The 19,217-nt window shown below is 44.7% G+C and overlaps 1 protein-coding gene across 1 annotated transcript in view; it reads left to right on the forward strand.

Annotated features, from left to right (window-relative positions):
- LOC119268451 (glycerol-3-phosphate acyltransferase 1-like) overlaps positions 1 to 5,639 on the forward strand; it is a 9,119-nt gene extending 3,480 nt beyond the window's left edge. The window contains exon 2 of the mRNA XM_037550099.1: positions 4,439 to 5,639. Within this exon, the coding sequence (XP_037405996.1) occupies positions 4,439 to 5,299 (861 nt within the window). The 3' untranslated portion in view covers positions 5,300 to 5,639. The remainder of the gene's footprint in view (positions 1 to 4,438) is intronic.
- The last annotated feature ends 13,578 nt before the right edge of the window (positions 5,640 to 19,217 follow it).

A 19,217-nucleotide genomic window follows, 5' to 3' on the forward strand; every position in this document is an offset into this window, starting at 1 on the left:
GGTGCTGCCATGGCTGCCTTGTTGCATTGGATTTGTTGGCCCGCCTGACGGTAGCACGCCACGCAGCTGCACCCCACAACTCGCACCCATCTACACCCCTGCATCGGCCACCATGCTCTGCGATCGTCGTTCAACCTTTGCTTGCCAACAGCTGGAAGAGAGACACATGGGGGAGAGAAAGAGCAGCAATACACCACCACATATAGGAGCCCAAAGAACTCATCGGAGATGCCACCATTCCTGTTGTTACTGCATGCGATGCCGCATTGTATTTTTCTGCTGATGTGTGCTAGGTGCACAATTGATGTTGTGTGGCTACTGATTTGGCGGGGAGCAGGGCTAGCTGCTGCGATCTGACATGTCTTTTGATCTTCTCCCAAATCATTGAATCCGATGGATTATGCCTCTCCGAGTGATGTGGTTACTTGAACAACTGCAGCAGCGCTGCTGCGGGGAGCCAAAGAGATGGTAGGATGGCGATGCAAGACGCGCTACTGGCGGGAGACAGGTGGGCCACAGGAAGGACACGCTGGAAGGAGATGCCTGAGGGAGGACACGGGAGGGAGGTGCCGGACGGAGATCGAGGGAGGGAGTCATCGAAGAGGCCTCGCCATGAGTTGTAGTTGCTGCTTTTGGAAAGATAGGAGGATGTGGGCTATTGCTGCTTCGGGTGAGAGGGGTATGGATGAAGGAAGAAGAAGACAAGGAGGAAGATAGGGGTATCTTAGTCAGAAATTTTACATAATGGCATCTATAAGGACGAAGCAAAGTTGCAGTGGCATTTTTCGACAGAGGGAAGTTGCAGTGACATTTCTATGAATCGATAGAATTGCAATTGCATTTGTCTAATTAACCCTTTGCTTTAATGAGGGTCCGGACCCCTAAGGTGTTTTACCAACCAAGGCCAAAGAGAGATAATGGAGAGTTGTCTGAAATGAGCATAGATTGCAAACTTGACTAATGCAAATGAAATTATGCCATTTACATATGAGATTAATTTTGATAAATTTGGATGGGTGGAAAACATATTTTTTAGAAAAGGAGCAACCAAGCCCGCCAGAGCTCTAGTGAGCACTTTAAAAAAAATCCATGACATACATCTCAAGATATTCTGAAAACATTTTCCATGTACATATAGATGTATTCGACATATTCGTATAATTTATTAGGAAATACAATCATGTGAGCTACACAATAAAAGGAAGAACTCATGGATTTATAATAGTAGTGTGTGTGTGTGTGTGTGTGTGTGTGATGTGTGTAATATTTGCCATATTAAAAGCTAGGTGTTTTTTCTGTACATATGTATAATAACATATATTATATTTGATAGATAAATTAAACCTCGCTATTGAATTCATGCTCCAGCCCACTCGGTTCTTGAACTTAAGACCTCTTAGTTCGGTTACCATATTGAAATCATGCTTCAGTCAACTATTCCAATAGTCCGAACTGATGGAGAGAGACGGGCAATATATTTCAACATCGTATCAGAGCCATACATACACATAAAAAATGGAATTATTACTATTATCTTCTACTTTTTAGAAAATCCGGGTGACTTGAGTTCGAGATCCAGAAGAGATTTTCTACTTGACATCTCACACACTGTGGATGTGGATGAACTAAGGGTCTAGGAGCGAGAACTTTATTTCACCTTCACGAAGCCGCCACCTCCTCGCCGTACTAAGCAAGACACATAAACCCTAAACAAACTAGAAACACCTAGACACAAAAGCAATAGCCTTCCTGTCGGCAAGGGCCAGGATCCACCACGCGTCCCTCAGCCTCAGGTCACAGAAACGAGACAGATCGGCGGTGGCTCCAATAGGAGGTTGTGGAAACCTCACACGTGGAAGTCGCGCTTGCAACTATGGGAAGTTGTTTTAGTTCCCCTTTATCTGCCCCTTTTGCATTGTTTCTTTTTTGCCAAAACAAACAGACAAATGGTGGTTCATGGTTTGTTTTGTCTTGTAGTTGTGGCCCAGTCTTGCTCCTTACCATCCAGCCACGGACTGTGCAATCTATGTGTACATTGCGTTTGGCTAAGCTGGTCATCATAGAAATACCTAATTATTGTCTAACAAAATAGAAATAGTAACCGTACTTTATTGCGGGAATTGGTTAGAATTATTTAATGATTTTTATATGAAGCATTCGTATTATGCTATTAATATAATAATTAAAACCAAAATGCATATAATTTGTTGTATTTCATCTCTCCGTATATATTTAAAGAAAATGTAGAGTTCAGTCATCCACTAAAATCTCCTCCAACTTAATCTATGTTCCTCTCTCTCTCTCTATTAATTTTATCCTTAGCAAAAAAACTCGATTTTTTTGACAAATAAATTTTGTTTTCTTTAGTAAGCAAATAAATGCTTACCAAACAAGTATTTACATAATAAAATCATTTACACAATTTAACTAATATGGTCAACACACGCACGATTATGTACTTATTTTATAGTATTAGAACAGTATTGAATATAAGAATATAAGTAGCATGTGCAGTGCATGTTAATGTAGTTTTTTTTCATGCAAGGTGACATGTTAAGTTCGTATAATTGTTTGTTGAGAGGATCAAAAGTAGTATGATTCAAATATTTAGGTACAATGTATTCTACAAAAAATTGAATACCTTTCAAGCTTTTTCTAAACCATGCATCAAATAAAAAAGGCTAACATATGGGACTAGGAGAAGCATGCACACCTATATCCTTGGCAATTTAGTTAGTTTGGAAAACCTACTAGATGATTGTCGTCACTAAGACTAATCACTAATAGAATTTTAAATCACTAGAGGATAATACATGCTTTGTTACGCCATTATTTAGTTTTGGTATTAATTATTTTCCTCCCAAATGTTATTATGGAAATTCATATTTATGAATATATTTTGAAATTCAAGAACATAGTTTAAATTCTTAAGCATTTTGGTAAATTAAAAAAGTTTTCTGCAAAATTGTGAACATTTGTTCATATGTGTGATCTTCTTTAGATTTATAGATATTATTAAAATCCTTGAATATGCGTGATCTTCTTTAGATTTACAGATATTATTAAAATCCTTGAACATTTTGTAAATTTCGTGATCATTTTTTAAAATCCTGAACAATTATGAAACTCGTGAACACAATTCATAATCCACAGGTATTTTTTCATATTCGTGCATAAATTGTGATGTAATAAATGTTTTTTAAATTCATGAATATTTTTAAAAATTGTCAACTTTTTTTTGAAAAGTGTTTTTGAGGGAGCGGAGGTGTGGTCACGGGGGAGAGGCCATTGACGCGGGAGATGTTTTCCATGGAACTGTATAGGGTGTGTGACGTACATGGTGAAGGACCAGATGCAAACCCCCCCCCCCTCCCCCGATACGCGTCCAGTTTGCGGGATTTCAGATAACTGAATACGTCCACGGACCAATATGGTATCAAGTTGGATGGCTTGCAGTATCTAGACAATTCGGTCCGGACGTTTTGAGGGTCCAAGTTGGATGCCCTCATGTCCTTTCACTAAAACACAGTTGTTTCTCTCTTCCATGCCCCTTGATGAAAATACTTTCCATGAAAAGGCATGCCCTTTAATAATGTCTGTTCATCCAAAAACATATTTGAAAATTAAGGAAAACAAGCATAATTACTATTAAGTTAACATGTTAGAAATCTCATATTGTAACTAACATAAATGTGACCACTGAAATTGCCTTAACGAGCCTAGAGAATTAATGTATCAAAATGTTAACATCTCAACTTGCTTTTACATTTCAAAACATTTTGAATTTTATAATACAACATCTGCAAACAAATGTAAAACGTTTTAGATCACTCTAAACTTGACTGACGGTACCCAGTAAATCTAGGCGTGTAAATGGATGGGTCACACAGCTAGTGCTAAGTTACTAATAGAAGACTTAGGGAGTGTTTGGAATCTCTCCCGTCAGCTAACTCCGCTCCGCGCGAGAAGCGCGGTCTGAGCCGCTCCCAGCAATAGTGCTGGTGCTCCTTCCACTCCGGGAGCTGCTGTGGCGGAGCGGAGTGTATCCGAACATGGCTTTAATAGACAACTGCGGTGACTGATCCACTGGTTCTTCGCTTTGTTGGCTGTAGCTTCTATGTTTATCCTGTACGACGATGGATCAATTGATTTTCAACCGACTAGTAATACCCAATGAAAAGGAAAAGCCAGATTGTTAAATCTCAGCCGATGAGACTTAACGATGCTATATTCATGACACATCTTATACGAAGATTCGTGTAAAATTTTCTTTTATTTTTTATTTATTTTTTTATATGTTTTGTCACTTGATGAAATCTCAGTCGATTGAAGTCTAACCATACCTAGAAAGAAATTTATCCTTTGATGTTCATTTTCTTCGGAAGACAATTTTTTCCCACGGTTACTGAGTCTTGATCGGTGGCCTGGTTTAACGCAGGAGCTTTACGTGGTCAGCTGGGAGAGTGGCGAGACTGCCCGTCTGCCGCGAGAGAGGTACCCGAAGCCGCTCATCTTCCACGACGGACGCCTCGCATTTCTGCCCACCGCCCCCGCCATGCTCGCCTTCTTCCTGTTTTTGCCGCTCGGTTTTATACTCTCCGTCATCCGCATCTCCATTGGCATCGTCCTGCCATACAACATCAGCTTTGCAGCCAGCGCGCTCGCTGGGGTCTGCTTCCGCACCTCCGGCCGCCGCGTCCCGGAGGCCGGCGCCAAGCGCAGGGGCGTCCTGTTCGTGTGCACGCACCGGACGCTGGTGGACCCGATCATGCTAACCGCCGCGCTGCAGAAGCCGGTGCCAGCCGTGACGTACAGCCTCAGCCGGCTCTCCGAGATCATCGCGCCCATCAAGACGGTGCGGCTGACGCGCGACCGCGACCACGACGCCGCCATGATGTCGCGGCTGCTGGAGCAGGGAGACCTCGCGGTCTGCCCCGAGGGCACCACCTGCCGCGAGCCCTACCTGCTGCGGTTCAGCCCGCTGTTCGCCGAGCTGGCCGACGACATGGAGCCCGTGGCGCTGGACGCGCAGGTGACGTCGCTGTATGGCACCACGGCCAGCGGCCACAAGTGGCTCGACCCCGTGGCGTTCTTCGCCAACCCTGTGCCCGCGTACCGGGTGGAGTTCCTCGGCGCCGTGCCACGGGATCAGACGCGCGCAGGCGGGAGGACCAGCGCCGAGGTAGCCAACTGGGTCCAGCGCCGGCTCGGCGAGGCGCTTGGGTTCGAATGCACCGGGCTCAGTCGCCGTGACAAGTACATCATGCTCGCCGGGAACGACGGCGTGGTCCGCAAGTAGAAGACTCGCGCAGCAGCTGAGCGTGTTCTCTAAATACAACCGTCCTGCAAATCAAAATTCGCCAAATATTAGTCACTCCTATCCGGAAGTAACGTAATCTGTTCGGGGAGTAGTGGATCTATTGAGTTTTCTCTTACTCGTGTGTTGACAAAAACTGGTTTGCTGCCAGAGTCGATAAATAAACGACTGTACTGAAATCTAATCAAACAACGACCTCTTGTTTTTTTCTTTTTTCTTTTGAAGCTACGACGTCTTGTTGTTAAGGGCATTTCTAACTCCCTAAAAGTTGGGATGATCGGGCAGAATAAAATTAGTGAAGTAAATTTTTACTCCATTAATGTTGACTGCACCCAGTCAATCCTATTTAAAACAATACAGTGGCTGGCCAACTCGTTTGGAGAATGCTCCCTCCATCAGTTTTTTTGCTGGCCGTTCGATGAGGGTTGACCAAGTCTTTTTTCGCGTTTTGCCCGTCCGATCGTTGCTAGAATTCATTCCTGTGGATTTTACCGAGCGGTGGATCATGGCTAGGGATGACGTGTGGGCCTGGCGCTGTATCCACTTGGATCGAAACGGCTGGGTGCTGCTTCGTCCGGTGCGCGGGCGCGAGGCAGCCGCTCGTGCCGCGCCGCGTGCGCTATGTATTCTTCTGTTACCCTCTCGCTGGCTGGTGCTCCGGCTGCAAGTGGGCCTCGCTGACGCATGGCCCCGCGCGTCAGCTTCCTGGTGTCTTTTTCCCGTGTGCGCGTTGCTCGTTTCACCTGCTGACCTCATGATTCGGCCGGCCCGGCGCATGGAGAGTGGGCGAGCGGAGTGGGCGAGCGGTCTCGTCTCGCTCGTCTCGTCGAACGGCAACGCCATGCCGCGTCGTTTCCGGGTTGTACTGCCGCTTTTTTATCCCCAGGTCATCGATCACCATCTTCTGCGCCGTCGTTGGTCGCTGCTGCTTGGGTCCCGCGTTCGCTGGTCCCGCGCGTCACTGGGCTTGAGTGCTTGCGTGCGTTTGCTTTGACCCGTCGCCGATCTGTGCGCGGCTGGGCGGGATAGGTGGTGGCTCTGCTCGGGTTGGTGGTTCGGCTGGATTCGCTCGGGCGTTCGTGTGCTCTGCCGCGTGCTGCTGACTGTGGGACAGGCGATGGGACGGGGCCACTGGTCCGTTGCTCGTTGGTTTATTACTATACGTATACTTGCGCGTGGCCTCGCTGGTGGCCTGTTACTGTTCCCTTCGCATGGGCGGGGCCGATGGACGTGCGTGCGGTGCAACGTGGGTACGCGTGACGCCCGGCGTGACCGGCGTGTGCGTCGGCGGTGCGCATTCTGGCAGGTGGCCTCTGTGGGGTCGTTGCAGCCTATGATAGTGGGCTCTGGAACCCCTGGGCCCGACAGGTAGGCCGCGTGTCGATGCATGTGTGGTGGGTTCCCATGCGCCTCTGTGAGGATTGCCCCTGCCATCGCGGTGGCCGGGGGAGCTTTTCTCTTCGGCTTTCCCCTCTCCTCCTTCTATCCCTCATTTCCTCCACGCCGCTTCGTTCGCTCGCTTTCGTCCACGCTTCCACGCTGCCGCGTCCTCTCCTGTTCGCCTGCCTTCATCCAGTTCGGCCAGCTTACGTTGCGGTTCTCACCATGGCCGCGCGTTCCTCCATGGGTGGTGTTGGTTGAGGTTCATCTTCTTATCCTTTCCATGTTCGTTTCTGCCGTTCCTTCTCCTATTTACCGACCTCCTTTGCTTGTCTTTGCTCCATTGGTGCGTAGTTTGCTGCCGATTTTCCCGTTGGCTCTTGTGTGGGAGCGTGCGCCATTACGTTCTTGTTGTCCAGGTTAGTGCTTATCTCTTTTGCCTCTGTGTGGACATATGCCTTTGAGGTGTTTGTTGAAATGGTTGGGTGCTTCTCGATAGGATGGTTGCCTGCTACCGTGTGCTCTGCTTTGCCATTTTCGTGTTCTGTGATGTGTGCATGTGCATGCTTCATGCTGTTCGTCGGTGGCTAATATGAGTATAGTTTGTGTTTTAGGTTGTTTTCAGGTTGGTCGGTTGTTCGTCCATGTTCGCTTGCTGGCTGCTCTTCCATTTGTGCTTCGTCATTCCGGTAATGTGCTTCTCTTTTGCATGTTTGTCTCTATTTCTGGATTGTCGAGAGATGCATTGCTTAGTGATAGCCCGAAACATTAGGTCCGAGAAGATGTCGTGCTTAGTCCGTTTTGTTTGGCTGCTACCTCTGCAGTGGCCCTGAATGTTTATACTTCTTGTGTTTGTTACTTTGCTTGAAAAAATGCGGTGGTTGAGGTTGATTGATGGTCCTTCGCTTCCTGCATGTCTACAGTTTGATTGCTCAGTGATTAAAAGCTGCTATGGATGTAGTGGATGGTGTTTTGTCATGCTAAGTGATGTTGTTTCCTTTGGTTAAAAGAAGAATTGTTCTGGTGCCATCGTGTGGCTCTGCACTTGTTTAGTACCTTTGATGGAATATACATGTTCTCTGTGACTTGCTGTGTTCTAATGGTTCTGTCTGCATTTATTTTGTAGGTTGGAAAAGCTGATCTGTTTCTGAATCTGTGACCTGCTGCTGCTCCTCAAGGTTTGCTCTCCTTTTCCATTGCATGTTCGTTACCTGCGGGTTCAGATGTATTTACTTGTCTATGCATGTTATCATGGTTGTTGATGTACTGATAGTCTCGCTATTCCGGATCTGCTCCAGGGGCCGTGTTATTTTTTAGTTTTTTTTATAATTTCGTTGCATGTGAGCAGGATGTGTGCTCTTATTTCAACTGTTATACTCATTTTGGAAGCCGTGGTGGCTCCGTGTTCTTTGCCAGCGCTTTTGTATCTGTGTGAGGTCACGGGGGATGGGTCCGTTCTTGCTGGGGTAGTACTGGAGCTTCCAGGGGATAGTTCTGCTCCGGTTCCGCGACGAGAATTTTTTTGGAGCTCGGCCTGGTGTGGTTTTGTCCATGCTTATGAATAGGCTGCCCTCCAGGCCATAAGTTTTTTTGCAGCTGTATGGGTTTGTGGTTCGAGACTATAATTATGACTGTATGATGGCCTATAAGAGCTCCCTTCGTTCTTCCATAACGGTTGCAGTCTCTGCCATTCGGCGTGTTGGTCACTTGGAGAGAGAGCTATTGCGCTTGCACCGTACATCTGCGGAGAAGGAGATAAATCCAGATGTTGGCCCTGTCCTGGTCCAGTTTGACTGGGGTCTACTCTGCTCTCAAATGCTTTCCTCTCTTCAATCTCTTTAGCTATCTTTTTTGGGCTACTTATTTGGGCCTACGTGCCTGCTTTGTACTGAATTGGTTCATTCCTCTGATGCAATAAAGTCCTTGGGATTTCTATATGGCTCTTACAGTGTCTTCTTTCTGCGTTTTGCAAAACTGAAAAGAATAGTCTTCTTCTTCGGATTCAATGCTCTTCCCACGTGCCCAAATAATAAATATGTTACTTGTTTATTGATTCTTCCTCGGCTGGGTCTATGGTCTTTGGACCGCCCCCTTCTCTTATAGAGAAAAAACTAGCACGGGCTTTAGAGGACCCTGTTCCTTTTGGGCTTCTGGTTCTTTATGGGCTTTTGGGAAGGTATTTCTTGGGCCACGAACTTTAGAGAATCTTGTTCGTTTGGGCTTATAGTTTCCCATGGGCTCTTGGAAAGGTGTTTCGTGGACTTGCTCTCTCTCTCTCTCTCTCTCTCTCTCTCTCTCTCTTGTCTTTTTCCCACTCGGATTTGTTTGATGGCCTTTTCCTTCTGCCTATGTATTTTAAAAAGGCTTACAGTTTACTTTTGGGATGCCTCTCCCTTTCATTTAAAAAAATAGTTCCATGCCCTTTATAGAGCCTTGTCTTTTGAATTCTATTCTTGGGTCTAGGTGTATGCCTTTTTGTTGTTTAATGTGCCTGATTAGATTGCCTTTCTTTATGTTACGTTCATGTTGCAGTGTGTTATGGTTGTTCTATTCTTCATGTCGTTCCTGTGAGTCATGCCTCAACGCCGTTCTGTTCATCGTAAGGCCAGTTCAAGCACCAGTCAACCACCTCCACGCCGTGTTGTTCGACGAAGGCTGTCTTTCTGTGACTCGTCGTTGCCCTACATATCCTCAGGCCTACCTAAAAGAGAATGCACGGGGTTCCCTTTTAAAATAGGTCCTTTTCCTTTATGGGTGTGCCTCCTGCACTCTCTCGATTCCTCTTCGTACCTGTGACACGCCCTTTGTTTTTTCAGATGATGGTTTCTTCCCCATTCTTAGTCTAGAAATTATGTCCCATAATAGAAAGAGATGCAGGGTGGCTGTTGATAGATTTAGGGGAAAGGGGCCTGCCATTGGATCACCCTTAAGTGCTGACTGGGTTGGATTCACGACTGAGGAGTCTGAGATGCTGAAAGGTATGCTGAGTGCCGATATGCCTAGAAACTATTGTATGATGCATTGTTGATTTACCATTGTTACTAAGTCAAGATAAATTTGCAGATGGGTACCGAAAGAGATCTTTCTACGGTGGCCCAGACTACAAATGTACCAACTGTGGTGCAGTGTTCTGGTTCGAGGAGAGGGTGAGATCGGAATCCGCTATTACACTAAGGCGGGTGGTTTACAACAAATGTTGCAAGGGTGGTAAGGTGTATATTACACCTTTTAACAAGCCACCCTTGTTTCTCTCTGAGTTGCTGAGATACAATGGTCCCTCACATAGCAGAGAGTTTATAAAAAAATTCGTTAGTACAATTACCTCTTTGCATTTACTTCCATGGGAACTACTATTGACCGTTCTGTAAATGATGGTAATGGTCCAAATATATACAAAATAAACGGGCAGGTTTGTCATCGAATGGGATCTCTTATGCCTAAGCAAGGAAATACCCCTAAGTATGCCGAACTCTATGTATATGATACCTAGAATGAGGTGCAAAACATGATTCGGGCTTTAGAAAAGGGTGAAAAGAGTGATGGTGGTTTAGATGAATCTATTGTTGAAGGCTTGATGCATATGCTTGATACACACAATTCTTATGTCAAAACGTTTAGATCAGCTAGAGAAATACTAGCAGTCAATAAGCATGCTGAGATAGCCATTCGTTTAGTTGCCACTGGAGAATCTGATGGCCCACAGTTTATCCTTCCTACAACTGATGAGCTAGCATCTTTAATGTTTGGTGAGTTCACGGTCGAGGCTTCTTGTTGTGACATAATAATACAAGGTAGAGATGACAATCTGCAGCAAATATCTTCTTTGCAAACTTCATATATGCCTTTGCAGTATCCCCTTCTCTTCCCCTATGCAGAATGTGGGTTTCAGCTCGGGCTTAAATATATTGGTTCAGACCCTTTAGATACTAGCAAAATAACCAGGCTCACTATGCAGGACTATTATTCCTATTGTCTCCACTATAGACCAGAGCAGCATAATCCATACCTTTGTTGTGGTTTGCTTTCCTCACAGGCCATTGTAGATGCACGCGCTTGCATAGACGAGTGGAGGGTCCTAATTTTTGAAAAACTTTGTTTGAAAGCATCAAAAACAAGCATGGTATTGAGATTGATGAGATCATGGAATATAGACAATGTCGTTACATATGTGATAAAGATGGTTGCTGGAGGATATATGGCTTTGATATACACAGTAAGATGCCTTCTGTTGAAAGATTGCCTGTTCATTTATTAAATAAACACATGGTGTGTTTCAATGTTAAAGCAAACCTGAAGTCAGTTGCTGACGATGCATGGCTACAGAGAAGAATGTTAACCGAGTAGTTTGTAGCTAATAGATGCCATGCAAATGCTAGGTCTCTTACTTATTGTGACTTCCCAACCAAATGGACTTGCCTAGAAAGCAAAAAACAATGGATTCCTAAGACCTCGAGCTATAGGATTGGTAGAATTTATTCTGTTCACCATACAACTGGAGAACTTTTCTATCTTAGAATGCTCCTAATGGTTGTCAAAGGTGCCATGTCTTATACGGATGTTAGAACTTATAATGGGATTGTGTATGAGGCCTTTAAGGAGGCATGTGCTGCTAGGGGCTTGCTTGGAGATGATCTTGAATGGTATAGTGTGTTTGATGAGGCTTTGACCTGGGGTATGGGAGATCAGGTGCGCATGCTTTTTGTTACAATACTTGTTCATTGTGGTGTTAATGATGAAAATGCTTTCTTCGAAAAATATTGGTCACACTTAGCTGAGGATATTAAGTACAATATCAAGCGCTCTTTTCGTGATGATAATCATGTTGTACCTCCTGATGAGCTGAGAGACATCTTGCTTGATAGGTTGACAATTCTATTTAGTAAAAATGGTTCTAATATTCTAGACCACAAGCTGCCATTAAAGACTACATATGATGATAACTCTGATGACAATGACATGATAACTGATGAACTGTCTGCTGATCCTAAAAGTGAACTACTAAAGGCAGAAACCATGTACAACCAATTAAATCCATATCAACTCCTAGCTTATAAGAATATTATCGACAGAGTTGTGTCTGGAAAACCTGGCTTTTTCTTTGTTTCTAGATATGGTGGAACTGGGAAAACTTTTCTCTAGGGTTCCATAATTGCTTATCTTAGAGGTAAAGAAAGGATTGTTCTCACAGTTGCATCTTCTGGGGTTGCAGCACTTCTTTTGCCCGGAGGTAGGACTGCTCATTCTAGGTTTAAAATACCAATCAGTCTAGATGACAATGGAACATGTGATATAGAAAGATCTAGCAAAGTAGCAGAGATGATCGAATCAGCCTCCCTAATAATATGGGATGAGGCTTTAATGACGCATCATAGATGTTTTGAGGCTTTGGATCGTAGCTTACGTGATATTCTGTCTGCCGACGATCCTTCTATAGCTGACATGCCTTTTGGTGGTAAGGTTATGGTTCTGGGTGGCGATTTGAGACAGATTTTACCAGCCATTGAGGGCGGGACTCGCTCACAGGTTATAAATGCTGCTATAACAAATTCACCTCTATGGCGTTTTATAGAAGTTCTACATCTTAATGTAAACATGCGTTTGGCTATGCAAACAACAGACCCTGTTTTACAAGCTGCGATAGCTTCTTTGGCTGGTTGGATCTTGAGTATTGGTGATGGTATAGCGCCTTGAGTTACTAGACAAGGGGAGTGTGAGCCAAGTTAGGTAACAATTCCTGATGATATTTGATCCATTCTGAGGATAATAGAATAGGCGCTATTGTTAATGCTGTATACACAAACTTTGCTAAAAATTGTTCTAATTGAAAGTACATGTGCCAAAGGGCTATCTTAACAACAACAAATGATCTAGCTCAAGAAGTTAATGACCATGTGCTAGCCTTAATGCCTTCTGCTGGGAGGGAGTACGTAAGCTATGATTCTATAGGAAATGCTGCTGACTCAATGCGTAATATGGATGTGTTTTATCCTATCGAGTACCTCAATACAATTAAAATTAACAATTTCCCATAGCACAAGTTGCTATTGAAAAAAGGCGTGCCGATTATGCTCCTTAGACATTTAAGTCAGGCAACTGGTCTTTGTAATGGTACTCGTCTTGTTGTCTCTAAACTTGGTGAGAAAGTCATTGAGGCTATTATCATGACTGGTTCTAATATTGGGGATGTTGTGTACATTCCAAGGATTTGCCTCACTACCAAGGATCCTAAATGGCCATTTACTTTACATCGTCGCCAGTTTCCAGTCAGGGTTTGTTATGCCATGACTGTCAATAAGAGCCAGGGATAGACTCTCCCAGTTGTTGGGTTATACCTGAAAAGCCCTGTTTTCACTCATGGCAAGCTTTACGTGGCGGTTTCACATGTGACTTCTATATGATCGAAAGTATGTCTAGAGGGGGGGTGATTAGACTACTTGACCAAATAAAAATCTATCCTTTTCCCAATTTTAGTCTTTGGCAGATTTTAGCTATCTTAGCACAAGTCAAGCAATCTTAACACGATTCAAGCAAGCATGCAAAGAGTCTATGAGCAGCGGAAAATAAAGCATGCAACTTGCAAGAATATAAAGGGAAGGGTTTGGAGAATTCAAACGCAATTGGAGACACGGATGTTTTTGTCGCGGTTCCGATAGGTGGTGCTATCGTACATCCACGTTGATGGAGACTTCAACCCACGAAGGGTAACGGTTGCGCGAGTCCATGGAGGGCTCCACCCACAAAGGGTCCACGAAGAAGCAACCTTGTCTATCCCATCATGGCCATCGCCCATGAAGGACTTGCCTCACTAGTGGTAGATCTTCACGAAGTAGGCGATCTCCTTGCCCTTACAAACTCCTTGGTTCAACTCCACAATCTTTGTCGGAGGCTCCCAAGTGACACCTAGCCAATCTAGGAGACACCACTCTCCAAGAAGTAACAAATGGTGTGTTGATGATGAACTCCTTGCTCTTGTGCTTCAAATGATAGTCTCCCCAACACTCAACTCTCTCTCACAGGATATGGATTTGGTGGAAAGAAGATTTGAGTGGAAAGCAACTTGGGGAAGGCTAGAGATCAAGATTCATATGGTGGGAATGGAATATCTTGGCCTCAACACATGAGTAGGTGGTTCTTTCTCAGAAAATGTGCATTGGAAGTGTAGGTATGTTCTGATGGCTCTCTCCACAAATGAAGAGTGGGTGGAGGGGTATATATAGCCTCCACACAAAAACTAACCGTTACAAACAATTTTCCAATCTCGGTGAGACCGAATGGAGAAACTTGGTCAGACTGATTCAGCAAACCTAGTGACCGTTAGGATTTTCGGTGGTACTGAGATGCAACTCGGTAGGACCGATATGGTTAGGGTTAGGGCATAACATAATCTCGGTGTGACCGATTACACAAACTCGGTGGGACCGATTTTGGTAATAAGCCAACCAGAGAGTTGGTCAGGTAAACTCGATGGTACCGATCGCTCATTTCGGTGGGACCGAAATGTTACAAAAGAGAAACAGAGAGTTTACATTGCAATCTCGGTGGGACCGATCGCTCATCTCGGTACAACTGAAACGTTACGAAGGGGAACAGAGAGATTACAACCCCATCTCGGTGTGACCGAGATCCCTATTGGTGAGACCGATTTGCCTAGGGTTTGTGGCAGTGGCTATGACATTTGAACTCGGTGGCGCCGGATAGAAAGAATCGGTGGGGCCGAGTTTGACTTTTGATTTAGGTCATATGTGGATGTGGGAAGGTAGTTGAGGGTTTTGGAGCATATCACTAAGCACAATGAAGCAAGAACCTCATTAAACAACACCTCATCCCTCCTTGATAGTATTGGCTTTTCCTATAGACTCAATGTGATCTTGGATCACTAAAATATAAAATGTAGAGTCTTGAGCATTGAGCTTGAGCCAATCTTTTTGTCCTTAATATTTTGAGGGATCCACTTTCTTCATCCATGCCATGCCATTCATTGAGCTTTTCCTGAAATATTAATCTTGGAATAGCATTAGCTCAATGAGATATATGTTGTTAGGAATTACCAAAACCACCTAGGGATGGTTGCACTTTCAATCTCCCCATTTTTGGTAATTGATGACGACATATAGATCAAAGCTTCGACAAATGATAATAAGAGTGAAAAACATTGTCGCTTTGAGAAGTATGTGAAAAGCAAGAGCTCCCCCTAAATTTGTGCATAGTTTATGATTTGCTTTGGACTGCAAATGCACAGAGAATTAGGCTCATGGGTTACTCTTCCATGTCACATACATCTTGGTGGAGCGCTCAAAATGATAATAATTAAATACATGCACTCATCACCAAGCAAAGTGAATGATCATATAGGGATAAAATGATAATGTCATCCAACAAGCATTAAGGTAGCATATGATCAAACACATGATCATCCAAGTATCACATAGACAAAAGGTATCTCAAACAAGCAAAGCAAATAAAGTTCAACCACCAAAGCAAGAGAGAATAAAAAGCAACGCTCTCTCTCGAAGCCTATGATCTATACATTTTTCTCCCACTTTGGCAACAAGTTACCAAAAAGTTTCTAGAAAATGCATAGCAGTAAAACGTCTCTCAGGCTTGGTATTTAGGTGGTGGTGTTCGGATAACTCCAAGAACGAAGGCTTCAGTCAAAGTAGATGGAGCTGATGGAGTAGGTGCTGGAGCTGGTGGCACTGAAGTTGTAGCTGGTGCAGATGAAGTGGCTCTGGTGTCTGGAACAGGCACTACAGCAGACCTCTGAGCTCTAGGTACTCTGGCAAATGCATCAGTGGTTGTCTTGCCCTTCCTCTCCTGCATATCATCCTGAAGTTGCTCCACAACAGACTGGATCTCAGTTACCTTCACATCCAAGTCATAGAACTTTTGCTCCACGATCCTCTCCAAGCTCTCCTGGTTTTGAATCAGGGTGGACAGTCCCTTCTCAATCCTCAGAGTAGAGGCAATCAAGTAGCCAAGATGATCTTGCTTGCTCTTCAGAAGATACTGAGATGCTTCTTCAGTAGTTGGCATCCTAGCAGCCTTTTCAGCCTTTGCCTTCTCCTTCTTGGCTTGTGCGTGCACAGAAGATGGTTCATTTTCATCCATCACCACTTGGTTGTCCTCAAAGTCTGGATAGATAGGCATGTGCTCCTTGTCCAGTAGATATGTGCCAGTGCCCATCTTGGAGTTGATCAGCTCCTTGATCTGTGGGGCATACCCACAACTCCTTTTCTGATCTGCAGTTGTCCTCTTGATAGTTTCAACTATAAGGCTCATGACTTTGAACATCTGTGGGACATCAAAGATATGAAGCAAGTTTATTGCATGGCCTATGATCATCTTGTGATCACCTGACTTTGGCAAGAGAGTGTGCCTGAGGATCCAGTTGATAGTAGGCAAGCCTGACAGAAGGTAATGTACAGATCCAAACTTATGTGTCTCAAGAGCAGCATCTGGGATCTCCTTGTACATGTGTGCCATGGAGTTGCGATCCTTCTTCTTGTTGGCACAGACATCCAAGTCATCTTCACTCTCTTTCGGATCATTGATCAACTTTGCCCATTCAGCAACCGTGGACTGGTACCTAGTATCTTCAGACATCCAGACAATCCTTCCATCTGGGTAGAAGTGAGCTGTGGAGTAGAACTGCATGATAAGCTCATCATTCCATTTTGTGAGCTTCTGAGCCACAAAATCATCGACTCCACACGCCTTGAAATTGTCATACACACCTGGATAATGTTCATCATTCTCCTTGATGTACTCCCAGTCGACCCATCTCATGTCACACACTATGGGCTTCTTGTCAAGCAAGACTGTCTCATAGAAGTCCTGATGTTCCTTTGTATGGAACATGTAGTCCACAACAGTCCTTCTCCTGGTGGCATATGGATCAGACTCTCTCCATAGCCTTAGACCTGAGTCCTTCCTTATCATCATCTTCTTCTTCCATTTCAGCTTCAGGCACTAGGGCCTTGTTCTTCTCCTCAGCAGGGATGTTCCTGGTGCTCCTCTTTGGTTTTGGCTTTGGAGCTGGAGCTGCAGCCTTTGGAGCAGTCTTAGGCTTAGATGGAATAGCCCCTGCCCTGATGGCATCACCCATAAGCTTCTGAGCTTTGGGTGCTGGTGCAGCATCTTCTTCCTCTTCCTCTTCAGAATCTCTCATGATTGAGGATCTCCCAAGCACTCTGGCAGTGGTCTTCTTGACCCTCTCTTTCCTCTTCTTCTCTGCCACAACCTGCTCTTTGGGTGCAGATCCCAAAGTCTCTTGAGTAGATGCTCTGACCTTAGACATTGGAATTCTCTTGGTAGAAACCTTTTGCATCATGCCTGGCTTGGTGGCAGCAGTTGTGCCATATTCCTTCTTCAGGACTTTTCTCTTTGAGGTGGTTTCTTCTTCCTCAGCCACATAGTCCTCATCCTCTGACTCTGAAGTTCTTTTCTTGCTGGACCTGGTGGCAGCTTTGGGTAAGTTGCTTGGGGTGCTCCTGCTGCCATCATCTGAGCTGCTAGAGGGACTAGTGCCCTCACTCAAGTGAACCTGCTCCTCTGACTTGTTCTGGCTGTAACTCTGATCAGACATATTGCAAACACTGACAGGAGACCCTGTGAATAGATATAGATGAGATAGAGTGGATAAGCATCATAAAATGCAGAGGTTTTTGCAAAAGAATGAGCCAAAAACTTAATTTTAGTTTTCCACAGAAAGCATTTTAGATCAACCGATCTGTAGACTCGGTGATACCGAAGCAGCTGTTGAAACCTAACTAGTGAACTCGGTCAGACCGAGTCACAGTTTGGTGGCACCGAGACTGCTAGGGTTACACAAAGTCCTGAACTCGGTCACACCGATTTGCAATTCTCGGTCAGACCGAGAATCACATGTGCAATGGCCTGAGCCGAATCAGTGGTACCGAGTTCCACAACTCGGTGGGTCCGAGATGGTTTCGGCGGAAACCTAACCTTGAATTTTCAACTCACGACTAAAATACAGAGTGTTTTGACTGGATAAGAATGATCTCAATCGTGGCAAGATACATGGCGAACACAATGTGCTAGGAATCAGATAGGGATAGCACAGTGATCGAGTTCATACCCTAGTTCAGCGATGAACTCGCTACGGCGGCAACGGCGGGGATGATTCCCATTGATGGCGGTGGAGACCAGCGACAGGAGGCGGCTGGCGACGAGGAGGACAATCCGGAGACCCTGGAGGCAGAGCGGGCTAAGCGTGGGTCGAGGAGGTTCGGAAAGTTTTCCAAAATTTGACCCGTGGATATATATAGCCCGACCCTGTCGGTGTGACCGAGTGGAACAACTCGGTGGCACCGAGATTCATAACTACAAGCAGTTACTGAAACTCGGTGTGACCGAAAAGTTCGAATCGGTTGCACCGAGGTTGAAAACCTAGATCGACTTAGTGATCTCGGTATGACCGAAATGGGTGAATCGGTCAGACCGAAACACACAAAGAAGTTTTGGAAGTTTAAGTCTATGAAGAATCGGGGACTCCGAGTGCTCGTCACACAGAGTGGTTCGAATCTGACTTGATCAAATTTTGTGATGCAGCATGAATAGAGTTTGAGACAAGAAAAGCATAGATAGCTAGAGAAGGTTCTTAGGCATTCTTGTCCATCCACTTGGCCAAAAGAAAAGGAAACCAAAGAATCAAAACAACAAGTGGATGTCCTCGAATGAGTAAATTATGCAACCAACATGCTCACACAATAAAATGGCAAATGAAATATGTGGCAAAGCATGCACAAACAATTCTAGCATCTATCAAGCAATTGGCGATGACTAGGTCATCTATATATGAGTATATTTACTTAGGAGTCAAATGAGAACATTTGATCATAGGTCATACTCATCTTTTAAGCACAAGTGGGGTTACCACTTTTACATAAAGCGTTGTTGTGTTCACACCATTAGAGTTGCTTTAACTCAATTGTTAGAGTAAAGCTCCCCCTAGATGTGAGATCCCCCCCTGAGAGGGATGAACTAACCTTCGGTTTTGTCGATGATGACTTCATATAGGTGTTAAAGATGTGGATGCTCTATGTTGATGTAGATCATTTGGAGCTATCCTTTGGAGTGAGTTGCACTTCCAATACCTACGCGGGTTAGTCCCACAAGGAACAAACAAGGGTATCCATAGAGTGATGCACACAAGATGATGTCTATGAAAGCTTTAGGTTACCATGTCCCTTGTCCTACCAACAAGAGGGTTTGTGACTCCTTGAACTAGTGCAAGATGTGGAAGTTGATTGCACTTGTTCTTGCCAAAATGATAAGAGTGAAGTATATTGGTGGAGTCACCCTCAAGAACTCTATAGTTATTCTTCTTCGGGATCCACACCATCTTGATGGGAATCCTCGGAGTTGTAGTGGTACTTGATGAAGTGGAACTTGATGTAGTCTTGGGAACCCACTTGACCAAGGCCTTAGGAGCTTCTTCAAATGCATCAATTTCCTCTTGAAGCTTGTCCTTGCCTTTTTGCTTGTGGTCTTGTGGTGG

Source organism: Triticum dicoccoides, chromosome 3A (assembly GCF_002162155.2).
Source record: "Triticum dicoccoides isolate Atlit2015 ecotype Zavitan chromosome 3A, WEW_v2.0, whole genome shotgun sequence".
Classification (NCBI taxonomy): Eukaryota; Viridiplantae; Streptophyta; class Magnoliopsida; order Poales; family Poaceae; genus Triticum; species Triticum dicoccoides.